The following is a 17,970-nucleotide window of genomic DNA, read 5'->3' as shown; positions in this document are numbered from 1 at the left end:
GACATTAATTTAATTCATTTTTAAATGCAGATTTATCATTTGCAATGCACTGGCACTGGTAGAAAATAAATTATGCTTTTACTTTTAATTAAGTAATTCTTGGCAGGAACAAAGCTTTACCCCACCCCCAAATACTATTCAGTGTGCCAAATACTACTACACTGCCCTCATTTTAATAAAATTTGTAGAATAAGCCCCCAGTGCCTTATCTCATTTTACATGTTCTGTGCTCATCTTTTTCTGATGAGCAATAATTAACCACAACAATTAAAGATGATTAGGTAAGAACGTATTAGTATCTCATGTGTCAAACAGAAGAGGTTTAGGGATACAAACAGTTGTGCATTAATTATGATATTAGCTATTTAATATGGAATTTTAGACATATTGTTACATTTAACATAAAGTGTACTTTCCTATCTGGGTATAATTATTTTCATTCCATCTCATGCTATACAGTTTATGTTTAGTGATCAACAATAGAAAACACAAATGATTCATAGTTCAGTCAAGATAGAAATGGCAAATATTATTTGTTATTTTTTTCAAATTATAAATTGAAATTCAGCTATGAGTTCCTCTAATGATCTTACAAGTAGGGAATGCATGTAGTTTCGAACTGGTATCATGTTGTACAGTTACAATAATATAAGTCTGCTTTACATCATCATGATTCACTCTTATGGTTGTTGTGTGTACAGTGACCAAAAGTCCCATCAGGAACCTTTCCAGCAGTGCAGACACTCCTGACCCAGATATGACTATTTCTATGTTGCCAGAGAATGAGGAAATGAGCAGAGATTGATCCCGCTTTTCTCCTATACCTGGAAGCATTATTACCGGCATCTGCATTCAGTTGTAGTACATCCTGGAACAGGAAAAAGGCTGGATGCCTCTCTGCTTACCCCCAGCTTCAAGGCAGCACAAAAACGATCATGTTGGAATAGCAAGAGGAGAGCCATATATCCTCCACCTGCAGCCAAATCCAAATTCTTGCTCATAGGCAAGTTATTGTGTTTTTCATGTTCAGCTAAGAATAAGCATAAAATTAATATTCAAAGCAAAAAATGAAAAACAAGCTTTTTAAGTGTCCAAAAACCTGAGCAAGGAGAATCCTCCTCAAGTCCCTTTCTTGTCTCTCCTGCCCCTCCACCAGCTCTTGATTAAACTTGAAAATAGCTCCCATTTCCCCACCTCAAACTCATCCATTTCCTGTTTGGAAGGTTGGGGATAGGAACCCAATGAAGGAGATTGTTGCTCTGGGCTGTGTTCTAGTAACCAACTTCAGATGACAACATTGGCATCATCATAAATCAGCTGTCACAGTGGTTCCCAACCTGGGGTCCCCAGATGTTTTTGGCCTACAACTCCCAGAAATCCTAGCCAGTTTACCAGATGTTAGGATTTCTGGGAGTTGAAGGCCAAAAACATTTGGGGACCCCAGGTTGAGAACCACTGAGCTATCAGAATACAAATAGCAAGGCTATACCTTTCTAGGTGTGAAGATCACTGCAGATGCAGACTGCAGCCAGGAAATCAGATGATGTTTACTTCTTGGGAGGAGAGCAATGGCCAACCTCGATAAAATAGTGAAGAGCAGAGACATCACACTGGCAATGAAGGTCCGCATAGTTAAAGCAATGGTATTCCCCATAGTAACCTATGGATGCGAGAGCTGAACCATAAGGAAGGCTGAGCGAAGGAAGATAGATGCTTTTGAACTTTGGTGTTGGAGGAAAATCCTGAGAGTGCAGCCCTTGGACCGCAACAAGATCCAACCAGTCCATACTCCAGGAAATAATGCCCGGCTGCTCACTGGAGGAAAGGATATTAGAGGTAAAGATGAAGTATTTTGACCACATCATGAGAAGACGAGAAAGCTTGGAAAAGATCATGATGCTAGGGAAAAATGGAAGGAAAAAGGAAGAGAGTCCGACCAAGGGCAAGATGGATGGATGGTATCCTTGAAGTGACTGGCTTGACCTTGAAGGAACTGGGGGCGGCGACGGCCGACAGGAAGCTCTGGTGTGGACTGTTCCATGAGGTCACGAAGAGTTTGAAACGACTGAATGAATAAACAACAACAACACCTTTCTAGAACCTCTCTTGGCTTTCTTCCACTGCCCCAATGTCACAAAAAGGTCAGGCAGGTGGGAGGCAAGAGAGGATCCTGGAACACTTTAGCCTACCTGACCTTCATCACCATCCCTCCCATCCTCCTGGTGTCATCTAAGATGGATGGGTGAACAACCCAAAAAATGCTGCAAGAAAAGAGCTTCCTGATTCTCACAAGACTTCTTCCAACTCAGTTTTAAATAGAAGTGGGGGTCAAAGATAGGATCTTGAAAGGCTGTCACCTTCACATCTTTGCCTGGTTTTGCCCCATTCCTGATGTGATGTGACAGCAGGCAGAAAGAGCCAAAACAAGATCAAGGATATCTATAGCCCTCCTCTTCCTAAGTTTGCTCTCTCCCCACATGTCACTACAAGACCAAGGAGGCAAGGTTGACACCAGGTTAGTTAGAACCTTATTCATCTTCTCCTGCCACTGTCCTGATGTTGCATAAAGGCCAGTGGGAAAGAAACCATTACAAGATCTTTTTGAAACTGACAGGGAGAAAATGGATTAAACTATTGGTTCTCCTTAATGGGAGCAAATAATTGTACATAGCCAACCCCTACCTAAGAGAATGCTATTTTTTATCTAGGAGAGAAGGTTCCACAATCGTCTAAGCATCCCATTTTATTACTGAACCACAATATTTTTGCAATACAAATAGCTTTTCAGAGGCAGGAATAACATTGTTCTTTTTCTGGGTCTTTAGTTAAGCCTTTAAGAAGATCACGATTGAGTAGAGAGAAAGAAACTTCTCATTCACCTAAGCTAAAATGGAAAGGGATTATATTATTTATAATAACCAAGGAAGTACTAAATCTTGAAGCCAAGACTGGTGATAATAATGCCTCAGGGAAAAGCATGCTTTGAATCAACACACTTTCCTTCTTAATTTGCAAGGTTCAGCATTTGTTTTTTTTAACTCAAATGTTATGGCACATGATATTGTTTATTAAAAAAATCACTATTTTGCTTTAAAATTATGAAAGGGAATTTACTAGAATGCACACAATCTGAACATGATTTCTTTCACTACTACTTTTAGTCTCTTCTGAAAGATCATTGTCTCAAACATAGAGCATTGAGGGAAGTTATGTACTGCATATTTTATTTTTTAAAAGCAGGAAGCATAAAGTAATCTGGATTAGATCATGTCATAGTTAATGCAAAATTATTACATTTTGAATAATGACAAAATTTATTTTCGTTATCTATCTATCTATCTATCTATCTATCTATCTATCTATCTATCCACATAATAAAAGTGAAGATCTCTATGTGTGTATGTGGCACAGGTGTCTGTTCACACAGACAGCCTCTGGCCTCCACAAACAGGCTATAGTTCCCAGTGCTGTGGAGCCATCAAGTCACTCCCTCCCAGGACATTGCAGGTTACAGCGAGCACATCCCAGTGTTCCTTTCTCTCACTATTTGCATGACCCCACCCACTGCCTCTCTCTTAACCCTTTCCTACCCTTTCCTATGGCACACAGCAAACAGATGAATTGATCAGCAACTATGAGACACTAAAGATGAGGAGATTTAAAATGCAATAGATTTAATTCACCAAGCAAGGCCATTGGGCAACTGAAAGAAATGTGCCACATGGCTTTGATATGTAGTTTGGTTTTATAGTCAGAACTTTCTGAGCATGCACAGAGTTCAGCCTTTTGTTCTCTCTTATCAGCAGCTTATTCCTGTTTGCATTTTTCCCCTCTCTCCCCCTTCCTGCTGAGCTCTCAATTTTCCTTTCAAGGCTATATCTTTCTCTCTTCAAATCATAAAGTCCTCCTCTGAACGCTTTTGCCTACTTTCATGTTCCTCAATTGCCTATATAAAAATCTTGTTGTGATCTTGTTTTGAATAGCAAAGTTTTCCAACTTTCTTTTTCAAGTCCTCTGGTCCCTCCAACCTCCTATCTCAAGCTTTCCTTTTCAACTTTCTCAAAACTTAATTCTTATAAAATTCACACTTATAAAACCGTATTCTCTTCACACCTGCCCACACTTGTTTGTTAAGAGCTGTCAACTGACTTGACCACTGATCAGTTAAAAAATTTTATGTGTTCATTTGGAAAATAAAGTAATCATGGCGACTTTAACCATGTTGCATAACAGATGGAAGATTTCCAAACAGTTTTTCAAAATATTCTTCTTTCTTTAGGTTTCCACTGCCCCTTTATTTTTATTCAATGCTCCCCAATAGCACTTGAGGCTACTACCAACTCCTGGATCATTCTAGTGCAACAGTTCCCAACCTTTGGGCTTCCAGGTGTTTTGGACTTCAGCTCCAACAATTCTTAACAGCTGGTATGATGGCTGGGATTTCTGGGAGTTGAAGTCCCAAACATCTGGAGGACCAAAGGTTAGGAACCACTGTTCTAGTGTCTCCCAGGAGACAACATCACCCACTTTGAGAAGCACTGGTCTATAATATGGTGAGTTTCTTGTAATAAACATGGCTACCTCTTTTGAAACAGCAACAACTACAGCAAATAGAAATGTCCTTTTTTTAAAAAAAATCTGACATTGAATCATATAGCCTTGACACATTTTTGTGAATAATTTTAGAACAAATCATGGGCCAGTTTGGCCACTGAATTTGGCCTTCACCTAGTAGATCAGTGGTTCTCAACCTGTGGTCCCCAGATGTTATTGGCCTTCAACTCTCAGAAATCCTAACAGCTGGTAAACTGACTGGGATTTCTAGGAGTTGTAGGCCAAAAACATCTGCAGACCCCAGGTTGAGAACCTCTGTAGTAGATAAAGAAGACCCCTAAAAAGAAGGGAGTACAGTTTTAGTGGTTAAGATGGCTTTCAATGTGGAGGATATTCAGACCCTTAGTCCTCACTTTGCTTCCTTTTCCCATTTTATCTGCTTACTATAGGATTTATTCTCTCTACTGCCCCCCTCCTCTTATATCCCAACTTTTTGAACTGAACCCTTAAGAGGGACATTGTTTTTGTGCCTGAATATTTTCTCTACAATGAGATTTGACTGCAGGTTCTTTGTTAATTAGAGGAATCTCGTTTTTAGGCATGATGCAGTAACATTTGTAATATAATATTACTTAAACTGTACTGAAGTGAATGTCTTTTTCATCAGGTTTACAATCAACACAAAGGTCAAATGTGATAAAAATTTACAACGTATAACTCTTGGGGACATTTGACCTCCCTGGAAACCCATTTACCTTGCCTGCCTTCAAAAGGCCATCAACCTACTGACATTGAGAATTAGCTCAAGATGCCCAATGCCCTCTTTATTTCTAGGTTATCAGCTGACTTCTTTGGTCATGCAACAAGCAGCAAACCAGCTATAAAAATTGGAATACATTGGGCCCTTGGTATCCGCTGAGGTTTGGTTCCAGGACCCCTTATGGATACCAAAATTCATGGGTGTTCAAGTTCCAATATATACAATGAGATAATAAAATATTCTCCCTTATATAAAATAGCAAAATCAGTGTTTACTTTTTGAATATTTTACAATATTTCAGCCCATAAGTGGTTGAATCTATGGATACAGAAACTGTAAACGACTAGTTATGTTTCTAAGCTCTGGCATGTGGTTGATCCAGAGCTGCTGCTTTTCTGTTTTCACTGTCTTGTGTTACCACTACTCTATAAACAATGATTTATTTAACTAAATTATTATATTCATGAGCTAACTACATTTTATAGTTTTATGTGTTAATCAAAGAATGAATTCAATAAAGCAAGTCAGCCATAAATTATTTGAGAAATGAAAATTGAATTAACTAGAAAACTTCCCTTAACTTTCCAAGAAATTACACTGTGTCTTAAATGAATGCTTGGATTACAAAAGGATGATTAAATCCTTCTGCTTTTTCAGGTTCTCTGCAGTAACAGCTTGCTAGAATCAACAGACTACTGGCTTCAGAATCAGAAGACACCATGCCGAATTGGTATAGTGGAAGACAAACTGGAAAAGAACTACACTTCAGTAAGTCCTTTGTGAGATTCAAATGCTTGAGGAACAGCAAATATGCAGCCAGAGCTGATAAAGGAGAGTATTATTTACAATTTTTATTGTTGAGATTGGCTCATAAGAGAATGGGTAGCACTTTTTTTTCTATGTAATTATTCCCCCTTTGTGAACAAAAATAGGGGATATAGAAGAATTTCAAAACAAACCTGTTTCTCCCAATCTAATACTTTCCAGACATGTTGGATACATGTTCCATTACATGACCCAGCATACTCATAGTGGATGGTGAAGAGATGGGAGCATTTATTGGTGATGAATTCTGTAGACAGCAAGTTCCTGCAGGAGAAGTTGATAAAATTCAAACTTTTCAGCTCTGTAGGGTATTTAGATTTCAGAGCAGGCGGAGGAAGTTCTTATGTTGTGTTAAAGGAGAAGATAAAATCATAGTAGGTATCTTGCAGGACATAAGCATGGGAATGGCGTTAATAGTAATCCTGGAACAAACTGGGCTATCGATAAGATGGCAGAAATATGGTGGATCAGAAAAACTTTGTTGGATTGGACCAAAGGCCTATCTGGTCTAACATTCTGTTCACAAAGAGGACATAAGCACAACTCATCTGAAGTGGAAATAAATAGGACAGCTCAATGAGGTGTAGAAATAGTTAGAAGCAGGAGTTACCTGACGAGAAAAGACTGGCTAAGAAAAATAACAGTAATGGGGTCTTGGGAAATATTGGTCTCTGTAGTTCTTGATAAGATGAATATTACTGTGGGCTTATGGCTAGCAGCACCAACACTTTCCTAAAGTTGCAGGACAACTATGTGTGTGTTGGGTTTACAAGTCTATAAAGCAATTTTGCAAATATTTCTAAAGTCTATAATTTAAATAAGAACTGTGAGTGCATGGACTAGAACTGAAATGTTGCTGTCTCATTTTACTTTTTAAAAACTGTTCCTTAATGGCTCACTGATACTAGTTCAGAACCACAAGCAGTGATAACTATGTCTACTTTAACATAATGTAATGAACTGAAGGCAGGCATTTTGCTGTCTTTTCTTGCAAATAAGAAGTTGTTAGTAGAGAGTAGCATCATGCTGTGCAACCTGCACATCTGTTTATGCACTTATGAGTTTCAAGCATTGTTCTAGTATGTGGCATGCTGGCTGGGAGTTAAGAGTCTGTATAAGCTGTTAGCTTATCTTTCAACTGTGAGCATAATTTTGGTTCCTGCTTAACAAAAAAAGGCTTTTAATCTGTGATTGTGTTTCCCCTCTAAACAAAAGCTATTATTAGTGGAGAAGTATTTTCAGTTCTAATCCACAGTTTACTCTCAGTCTTTAATTATACTCTACAAGGAAGGAAAATACTATAGTTGAAGGTTAAAGTGGTGGCAATAATAAGGGCATAGCATGTTGTATGGTTTCTCAGTGGGGAGCTGCTTTTCACACACAAAGAAAGAATTTTGTATTAAAGAGATAGTATATCACATAACCCTTTGTAATAAATATAAAATGATATGGCCAAAAGACCATGGCTATTGTTCCAACTTTGAAGCTATCCAGTTTTTCCTCTTAGATCACAACATTGCTTATTGACCAGTTTGCCCCATATGTGCCTGTGGGACAAACTGACTATTTAGGCCAGTGGTTGCCAACCTTTTTTTGACCAGAGACCACGTTGACCAGGGACCACTCTCCAACGTTAGTACCAAAAGGGTTATGAATCAGTTTTTGGTCAACTTTATATTCAGTTTGGTTATTTGGGGTGCTGATTCAGAAAATTGCTTTGGATACAGTGGCTTCAGCCCCCCCCCCCCCGAAATTCTCAGGGTGGTCCGCGAGAAGGCCTTACATTTATTATTTAAACTGTTATGTTTATTCATATTATGATCTGATCAGCATGCTCAATATATCCCATATGCATGGGGGTATTGGGATAACGATACAAAAGGTTTGCTAGGATAGATCCCTTCTCTCCCAGACTCAGCCCCCCACCTCCCGAACCAAAATCCCAGCCCTCCCCGAATCAAAATCCTGGCTACGAGCCTGTTTGGATAGACCACATCAGCTCTAGTTTCTGATACAGAACATATGCCATACAGTAGTCGCCATCTGCTTGCCCACAGAAAATCATATTTAATAATTTCCCTGCATGTCTTGCGGATCTTATTTTAGGTCTCGTAGCCCACCAGTGGGTCACAGCCCACAGGCTGAGAACCACTGATTTAGGCAATAGCCCATTTGGGCATTTAGCCACAAAAAAAAGCCTTTATGGGAATAAAATTGCCAGCAGATAACCTGGTCACTTAAACCAAATTCCTAGTTGTCTAATTTTTAGTTGTCTAATGTGGCTCAGCAACACACTATGTAAAAATCAATTCCCCCATCTGAGATTCTGTGTGCTTCATTTCATGGACCACGGCAATGAGGCCATGCTCCTAGAAGTGTTCCAAATTGTTATTAAAAGATTTTAACAAGGGTGTCTGTACAGTTTAGAGAAATCCAGCAGAGAGAGTTCTTCCTGGTTCCATCCATAATAAATAATAATAAAACTTTATTTATACCCCGCCAGCATCTCCCCAACGGAGACTCGGGGCGGCATAACCCTCCTCCATCCTATAAACCGGATGATTGTTTATCTGTTAGGCTTTTCTGTCACTTTGTGCAAATCAGTACATAGTAAGATTGTATATTTGTCTTACTATTTAAATTCTGCATAAATATGCTAGTCAGAGTTCTCAACAACCCTGATTTCTGTCCATGCAAGCTAACCACCAGAGCTGTTCCATTACTTCTTTAGGCAGATGATAGAGTTCTTCTGCCCCAAACACACATAAAACAGAACACTACATGTGTGCAAACCATTCATAGGCATTAGCAGGCTTTCATATTAGTATGTTTCAAATCTTTTTCCTCAGCTGTGCTGGAGAGAAGATTGCAAAAAATTTGCTTAACTGGTCTCATGTGTCTTTGTGGGACAGGGGAATTTGAATTGGTGACCCGTGTTATTTATTGCCTTTTTATGATATTAACTTTGTGATATGAACTATCATGATATTAGCTACCAATCTTTATTGAAACTGCTTTAATGAAATGTCCTGGTTTGTTTAATGCTTCCTTCTTCCTTTCTGATGAAGAGGCATGTAATGGCCAGAATCATCAATGCACTACATTGTTGCATTAACAGTAGTTATGTAGCTATGTAGTGAATCTTGGTGCAACCTCCTTGAGTCCCTATTTTCTGGTCAGCGGCTATTGTGATAAACAGAGGTCTATTTCTCTGTTGCTTAGGATGCAGCTAATATCTCTCGTGTGAGAAATCACCATTGTGGTAGGCAGAAATGGGATCCCTGTTGCAATTGCCCCTTGCAGATGGGATTGCTTGCATGAATGCTGCAGGTGAGAAAGTAATTCAATTCCTAAGCAGCAGGAGAATAGATCATCGACCACAGTGGCTGAGGACCAGTAAGTGGGGTAGAGAATTTTCACAAGGGAATATATAAGGATTGTTGATAGAAAGCTGTCATAAATGAGTAACTCTTGTTTGATTATGGCCCTTTTTAGATAGGAGTTAATGTACAGTACCCACAGGAAGCCCCCAGTGACACAGTGGGTTAAGCCTCTGAGCTGCTGAGCTTGCTGACCAAAAGGTTGGTGTTTCGAATCTGAGGAGCAGGGTGAGTTCCCGCTGTTAGCCCCAGCTTCTGCCAACCTAGCAGTTTGAAAACATGCAAATGTGAGTAGATCAATAGGTACTGCTCTGGCGGGAAGGTAACTGTGTTCCATGCAGTCATGCTGGCCACATGACCTTGGAGGTGTCTATGGACAACACTGGCTGTTCAGCTTAGAAATGGAGATGAGCACCACACCCCAGAGTCGGACATGACTAGACTTAACCTCAGGGAAAACCTTTACCTTACAGTACTCACATTGATCCATGGATAAAATGACTCAATTGTTTTTAATTGATGTTTAGATAAAATTTCTAGACTTGCACATTTAAAACTGATTGCTGGGGATGTTAGTAAGGATTAGAAAATACCAGTGGATTCAAGGAGCATTCTTGCCATACATAGGGTGCTGTTTTGGTTATTGCCAGGCCCGGCCCAACACGGCACGCTGGCCACGCCCCAGCATTGGGCGCCACCTTCCCAGGGGCGCTATTGAGCCCCTGGGAGGCGGGGCCACACCTGGCGGAGGCGGGGCCGTGTGACGCGGAGGCGGGGCCAGACCTGGTGCAGCCAGGCCAGGGCGCACCCCGTGGGAGGCGGGACCGGCCACGCCTCCCATGGCGCGCGCCCGCTGCAGCAGGAGTCCTTTCAGGCTGCGGCCTGGAAGAACTCCTGCCGCAGCTTGGCTGCGCCAGGGCGCACCCCACGGGAGGCGGGACCGGCCATGCCTCCCACGGCGCGCGCCCGCTGCAGCGGGAGTCCTTTCAGGCTGCGGCCTGGAAGAACTCCTGCCGCCGCTTGGCTGCGCCAGGGTGAGCCCCGCGGGAGGTGGGGCTACGTCTGGCCCCGCCTCCCACGCTGCCCGCGCCGCGGGAGGCGTGGCCGCCTGGCGTGGGAGGCGGGTTTAGGGCGCAGGAGGCGGGGCCAGTCTTGGCCACGCCTCCTGCGGCGCAGGGGAGGGGGCGCAAAAAAATATTTGCGTACCCCTTTGAATTTCCTCAGGCCGGTCCTGGTTATTGCAGCATAGCAAGTTGATGCAAAAGCTGAAAAGTCAGTGCAGCAGTTTGTGTACTCACTTAATGTATTCAAGGTAGTGTGCTAGGGAATATCAGAAATATTTCTGCATTTAGAACGATTTACATCCAATTTCACCCAGTATCACTTCCACTTCCAATATTGCGTGGGCACTTCAGAGTATATTTTGAGACCATTTTTGACCAATCGTCATAGCAGTAAGACCTGCAGCTAATAGAAGAACTGGGCATAGAGCCCAGCACTGGCAAGGGTATAGATGATGCCCTGGGGGGACCAGATGGCTGATGTAGATCATGATGTGGATCTGAAGATGTCACTTTTGCATTGCACCTGTGTTCTAGTAAAACGATTAGAAATTGAACCCTACTGAGACTTCTATATAACCTTCCACATGTGTTTTGCCATGATTTCTTGCTGTCATGGGTTTGAGGCTGCTTGTGATCTGAATAATATCAAGTGTATAGAAGTGGTGCCTGGTAATTATTAGCATATTTTGCAAATGGGAGCAGATGGTGTACATGACATAAATATGTATTGGCATATTTCCTTTAAATATAAATCAGAGGTGACAATTAATTACACCACAAGTGAAAAGGAGCTAGCCTTAATGACAAGAAAACATTCACAGCTGTTTCTGAAGCTATGAAATACAAAGAATAAGACTCTGGGCAACACAGACTGGTAGTTAGATGGACAATTTTTAATATACCTATAAGGGCTGTGCAAATTTTTTGTTGTAAGTTGGATCACATTCATTAAATTCTCAAGAATTGAAACTTACTCAATACTTTTTCGTTTTAATTTTGTAAACCTTGGAAACTTCCCAAAGTCAGTGTCATGTTCAGTACAAGCAAAGCAAAGCCAAAAGGCCTGCCATTCTTCTTTAAATTAATGCCCTCACACCATTAGGATCGGGAAGCAGCAGGGAGAATGCAGAGTTCGCTGGAAAGAGATTAAGAAATCACAGAATTCTGGGAAATGTAGTTTGAGAAGGCAAGGAGCCCTATGCCAGAGAATCCAAAAGGTCCTGCCCTAAACTACATTTTCCATCAAAAAGCCCCAGTCAGACTCGGGGAGAGATTTGTCTCTCCATAACAGCAGCCAGCCAGAGTTCCAATGAATTGTTGAATTTGCCAAAGGAGGACTGACTGATACTTCCATTAGGTAAATCTCTGAACTGGCCTGGGAAGAAATCCCTAAATGGAAGCTCTGTTGGTTAATATGGGAGACATTCAATGAGATAGCAGTTGAGGTTTTAAAAAGGACACATTTTGTCAAAACTTTTTTAAATTCCCTAAAATTAGTAGATCTAAGAATATTTCTGAAAGTTTGGGTGAATGATCCCCTGTTTCTTGTATATAGAAAATTCAAGGAGATAGCTCTTGTAGGGTTTTTTTTTTTTAAAAAAACAAACATGTTGTTTATAAAAACTTTTAAAATTCCCCAAAAATCCATGGATAAGTGAAACATTCTGAAACTTGGCGAACTAAGGGTGGTAAATGTGTTCTACCTATTATAGCACGTTTCACCCCAATAGCTTTAAAATTAGGAAGAAAGGAGCCCTGAAGTTTCTCCACTTGTACAATAATTCTAAAGAAAAAGTAACAAAATTTTGTTACTCTCATTATAGTAACAAAACTTTCACTAACTATACTTTAGAAACACTTTAGAAACGAAACACCGGCACCCCCTAGTGAGTTTCGAAACTTTTTTTAATCGAACGCACCGTCCTAATACCTATAAAAACCCATCAGTATTCTTGAGTTACGATCTCTTGGGATGTAATTGACACTTAAGTTTCAGTTACATATTTCTTGAACTTTTGTCAAAATGTGCTAAGGCTTTTTTCATATTATACAGTAGAGTCTCACTTATCCAACATAAACAGGCCGGCAGAATGTTGGATAAGTGAATATGTTGGATAATAAGGAGGCATTAAGGAAAAGCCTATTAAACATCAAATTAGGTTATGATTTTACAAATGAAGCACCAAAACATCATGTTAGACAACAAATTTGGCAGAAAAAGTAGTTCAATACGCAGTAATGCTATGTAGTAATTACTGTATTTATGAATTTAGCACCAAAATATCACGATATATTGAAAACATTGACTACAAAAATGTGTTGGATAATCCAGAACGTTGGATAAGCGAGTGTTGGATAAGTGAGACTCTACTGTAGATGCAGCATGAAATATTTAACCTAGGCTGAGTAAGTGTGTGAGAGAGAAATCAATTTGATCTGTTGTGTGTTCAAGGTAACTTTTCCAGGCTCTGTCGAGACTTCTGATATCTCTTTAATGATATATCCTTTGCCAAAAGAAGAACTTCATGTTGTAACTCCATGCAATGTTGTTGTTTTATCATACCAGGCTAAAGAATAAGGAGTAACAGCATAGACCATGTGTCCAAGCGTGTCCAAGGGAAATATGGCGTGGATGAGAAAACAATATCATTTCAATTTACTTTGTAAAATGTGACAAAGCAGAAAAGGCTTCTCAAAAGTAGTCGGCATTCAGCTGAAGTCTTCTATTTAAAATGAATTGCGTTCACTGCCTCTTGCTGAACAATGAGTGTAGGTGGCTTGCCTCATGCAGCAGTCCCATTGAATTACGTGTATCTGAAAGAAGGAACTATTTTGCTCTCAGTTTATATTCCTCTACTTGCTTCATTTAAATGAACAAGCTCAACAGTAAATAAAATACTTTGGGAAGCGTAAAAGGAAGAAGAATTCCCTCCTCCTACTAGCTTTTATTCTTATCTTGTCGGATTTCAGTAATAAGAACTTTAGAGTGTAGAAGGAACATAATAAGGTACACTTTTGATTTCAATTAAAAGTAGCTATATAAAAGATTGTTTATAATGGTCTCTTCTGTTTATTGCAGCGTTTTAGCTGCAGAAGAGCACCAAATCCAAATATGTAGAGCACAATAGCATGAAAGGGGCATACATGTACAGAAGCTTCCTTGTCAGAGGTTTTGTTAGTTGAGGTATATTTGTACTGGACCAATATCCACAATTTTGGAGTAATCCAGTACAGTCTGAAACAGAGTAGACAAAGCACCCCCCCCCCCAGCATTTCTGTGTCCTTTCAGTAGTAAAAAATATCCCCCCCCCCAAGTTTTCCATAGGATCCCCAAGAGTCAACAAATATTTCACTTTTTTTTTTCAAAAAAAGATTTGCTCCAAGATGGGGATGAGCTTGCTCTGTCAACTCCAGCTCCCCATGTGGGGACAGGAGAAAAGCCTCCCACAAGGATGGTAAAGCATCAAAACATCCGGGTGTCCCCAGTAAACATCCTTGCAGATGGGCAATTCTCTCACACCAGAAGTGGCTTGCAGTTTCTCAAGTTGCTCCTGAGACACAAAAAATCACCAGATCCAAAGGAGGCCTTTCCCAAATAGGAAGTGAAGAGGAAGTGTCTTCTGCTAACTTCCTCTTGTTAAAAATGGGTTTCTCCTGAGCCTAAAATCATCCAGGAAATCCCTATCAGCACTGTCTAATTAGGTCGGGGTATGTGCAATCTTGCCCCAGGTTAAAGTAACTTGGGGAAAAACCCAAATCCTGCACCAGGATTTGGGTTTTCCCCAAGTAATTGACAGTCCAGACATCTGGGCTTATTCCAGAATCAGTGGCAATTGCCATCCCATGTTCCCTGGGCTCACGCAGCCTGAGGATGCAGAATGGCATTACTCTGTTGTGTCTTCTCCATGTGTCATGACTTTCATGACATCCTACCTACCTTCTTGTGGGCCCTCGTCATTTTGCCCATATTTATACTAGGGTGGTATGTTGTTTAGTTGTTATTACGATATCTTTGTACTTAAGAAGCCTTATGACATAGTGGGACTGGGAAGGCTAGAGCTATCTAAATTTAAATTCCCACTGAGCCAAGAAATTCTGTGAATCACCTTAGGGCAGTCACACTCCAATAGTCTGATCCACTGCATGGCATTACTATGAGGAGAAATGAGGAATAGCAGGGATGTATATAGTGCTTGGTGATTTTTTGATGAAAGACCAAATATCAATATATGTAATAAATACGGTCTTTCCAGTGCTGCCATATTCCCAAAGTAATGACATCACAAAGTCCAAGTATTTCCTTGACCTGGGAGCTGTAGCATTTGTAGAATGACTAGAGTGCTATGCCCATGCATTCTCATACACAGATATTTCCCTTTATAGTTAGATGCATATAGGTCATCCTAGAAAGATGTTTTCCTTCCATCCACTTCTCTAATATGTTCCATTACATGGAATTTTATGAATATGTCAAGCTCTGTATGCCTATCACAATTGCTTATAAAGCTATATGGTTATGCATTCAGGTACATTTACAATAAATTGAAAGTGAACAGATCAAAACAAGATGCCAAAAGACACCAAATATCACAGTTGAGTGGCTTTTTTGCTGTCGCAATATGTGTTGTTGGCCTGAAACTCTGTAAATGAAATCAGGGTTCTGGAAGTACTTCCAAGAGAAGCTTCAAAATGTCTCTTGTTTCATCATTATATTGTCAACTCTGTTACCCAGAGCATGGCTTTATGAGATAGATAAAACATTGCTTAATACAGTGTTTTCATTTCTACACTCTGTCACTGGGGCTGTTCTTTTCTCCTGCCAAGAGAGTTTTGGCATCTGTGAAAATTAGCATGAGGCAAGCACTCCTTCAATTTCTTCAAAATAATTAGTCTGAATACCTTCCAGTGAGTTGATTCTCCCCATGTAGAATACTGCTGTACATTTCTCATTTGACACAGTTGGCTTAAATAAGTTACCTTTGAGTCATTCTTTGTTTATGAAGAGCCACATTCTTCTATATAATTGGTTCATGGTCCTTGACATAAGTTAGAGCAGTGTGAATTAATGAGAATTTATGCGGGACGAAAGTGTGCTTCATGGTTCTGTCTTTGTCTTTCTGTTAACCAGAACTCCAAACTGAGTCACTCATGAAAGTGTCATGTAAAACTATGGGGGCAAGGATGTTGTTATAGTTATCAATGTCCTGTGAGTACATGCAGGACATGATTTCACATGATTGTGCATTGTACTGTGTTCCAGTGCTGTTAAATTAAATTTAATTAGTCAGGGATTATGACTGCAGCAGTTTTATTATATGGTTTTATTATAAGTCTTTGTACTTAAGTAAAACAAGGAAGCAAAAGGGGTGGAATAATGTGATATTACTACAGTAGAGTCTCACTTATCCAATATAAACTGGCCAGCAGAATGTTGGATAAGCGAATATGTTGGATAATAAAGAGGGATTACGGAAAAGCCTATTAAACATCAAATTAGGTAATGATTTTACAAATTAAGCACCAAAACATCAGGTTATACACAAATTTGACAGAAAAAGTAGTTCAATACACAGTAATGCTATGTAGTAATTACTGTATTTACGAATTTAACACAAATATATCACAATATATTGAAAACATTGACTACAAAAACATTAACTACTAAAAGGCAGACTGCATTGGATAATCCAGAACGTTGGATAAGCGAATGTTGGCTAAGTGAAACTCTACTGTATATATCCACCATAGGGTTCATGAAATGCAAACAATTGACCCAAAGAATGGGGAGCAACAGAATAATTTGGTAGAATAAATTGTCAAAGAAGCTTTACAATATTAATCAAAGAAATTGCTGAAATAATGGCAGATGGGCCAACATAGTTACAGCTATGAAATATTGCTACGCTTTATCGTTCTGTCTATTGATTTCCATAAACTTTTGTTCCTACAGATTGCAGTGAAAATTGTGTACATTGAACATGTCCCATTGTGTAGAAATATAGGGAGTCATTTATGTGTGCACAAAGTGCATGTTTAATTGTGTTTCAAGAAATGTATTAATAGGTTTTAGCTGAGCTTCATTTTAATTCATTTGAAGCTACTTTAAGCCTGTTCTGGGATAAAGGTGGCATGTAGAATAATAAACGAATAGGTTTTGTGTTCCTTACCAAGAGTCCTGTGTCCACCACAACCACCACTACTGCCAAAATTGAGAAAAGAGATATTTTTTCATGTGGTTTTCATTATGGATCATCATTAAAGCTTGAGCTTCCCCCATGTTCCAAATTATGTTCTTCTCTCAGCAAGACTTACAGTCCATGAGAGACAATTCACTGCATCCATGATGGGGTTCTTCAAGCAAAAACTCTTCTCTGCCCCAACCATTTACTTATTCTGTGGGGTTTTAAAAAGTCTATTGTAATTAATTTGCGGTTATGGTTGTTTTATGTGTTGCAAAATTAGTGAGGTTATTCTGCATATTGAGAATGGTTCTTCAGCCAGTGTGCATGGACTGAAATGCTGTTGGTGCCTTTCCTTAGTGTCATACATCAGTCCACTCTTGTAAGATCCTTTGTGGGAGGTTTCAGGAGCAAAAAGCATCTTTGTCATCAGTGAAGACTTCCCTGTTAGTTCTGGGTGATCTGATATCCAGCAGCTTTTTCTCTTGGCAGAGTTAACTTTGGCTGCGACAAACATCCATCACCATCATTGAAGCATGTGTAACCATTTAAGCCCTGTAACCACCTGTGCCACTGCTGCTGTTCATGCTGTTGCTGGACATAATTATGCCAGCCAAGAGGACCATGATCATAGACTGTAAAGGCATTGGGATGCATGGCAAGTGCCTGATGACTGGAACAAAAAGACTGCATTAGAAATGAAGTGGGATACATGTATGAAGCTATAAAAAGACTGCTCAAGTAAAGAAACAGTATAGAGGTTGAGACAAGGCCTTAAGCATGTAAAGTGAAGTGGAAAGGTCCAGCTAGGAAATGCCTATAGAGGCCAATAGCCTTTGAAAATAAAATCTTTGTGCACTGTTGCAGATGGTATGTGCTGTTTCCTTCTCACTTAGCTTCCATTTTTTTTCCTGTAGAATTTTGGAAATCAATTTCCACATTTTCCCTCCTTATCTTTTTATTGAAACTTGTTTTTCTTTACTTGTATTACATCTGACTCATACTTGTATTATGTTAAAACCAGCTCCTCCAGACAACTTCAAACATCTAATAAAGGAGCTTGTTGCCTCTGAAATTTGCTGCTATGTTATATATTTATTTTTCTAAACAAAATCCACAGTTTTATATTGCATTTAATTAACATGCAATAAAATAGCTTTCATGTTCTTCAAAACTGTTCATCAAGGTTGGTAGTTGGTGATTGAGAG

General features: G+C 39.7%; 1 protein-coding gene across 4 annotated transcripts in view; it reads left to right on the top strand.

The window, feature by feature from the left end:
* Positions 1-17,970, top strand: part of sphkap (SPHK1 interactor, AKAP domain containing) — an 86,122-nt gene that overhangs the window by 34,688 nt on the left and 33,464 nt on the right. For all 4 annotated transcript variants that reach the window (XM_008106233.3, XM_008106235.3, XM_008106232.3 and 1 more), the window contains exon 3: positions 5,972-6,082. In XM_008106233.3, the coding sequence (XP_008104440.1) occupies positions 5,972-6,082 (111 nt within the window). The remainder of the gene's footprint in view (positions 1-5,971; positions 6,083-17,970) is intronic.

Source organism: Anolis carolinensis, chromosome 3 (assembly GCF_035594765.1).
Source record: "Anolis carolinensis isolate JA03-04 chromosome 3, rAnoCar3.1.pri, whole genome shotgun sequence".
Taxonomy (NCBI): domain Eukaryota; kingdom Metazoa; phylum Chordata; class Lepidosauria; order Squamata; family Dactyloidae; genus Anolis; species Anolis carolinensis.
The sequence above is the reverse complement of the archived record's forward strand: the minus strand, read 5'-3'. Positions and strand labels throughout refer to the sequence as shown.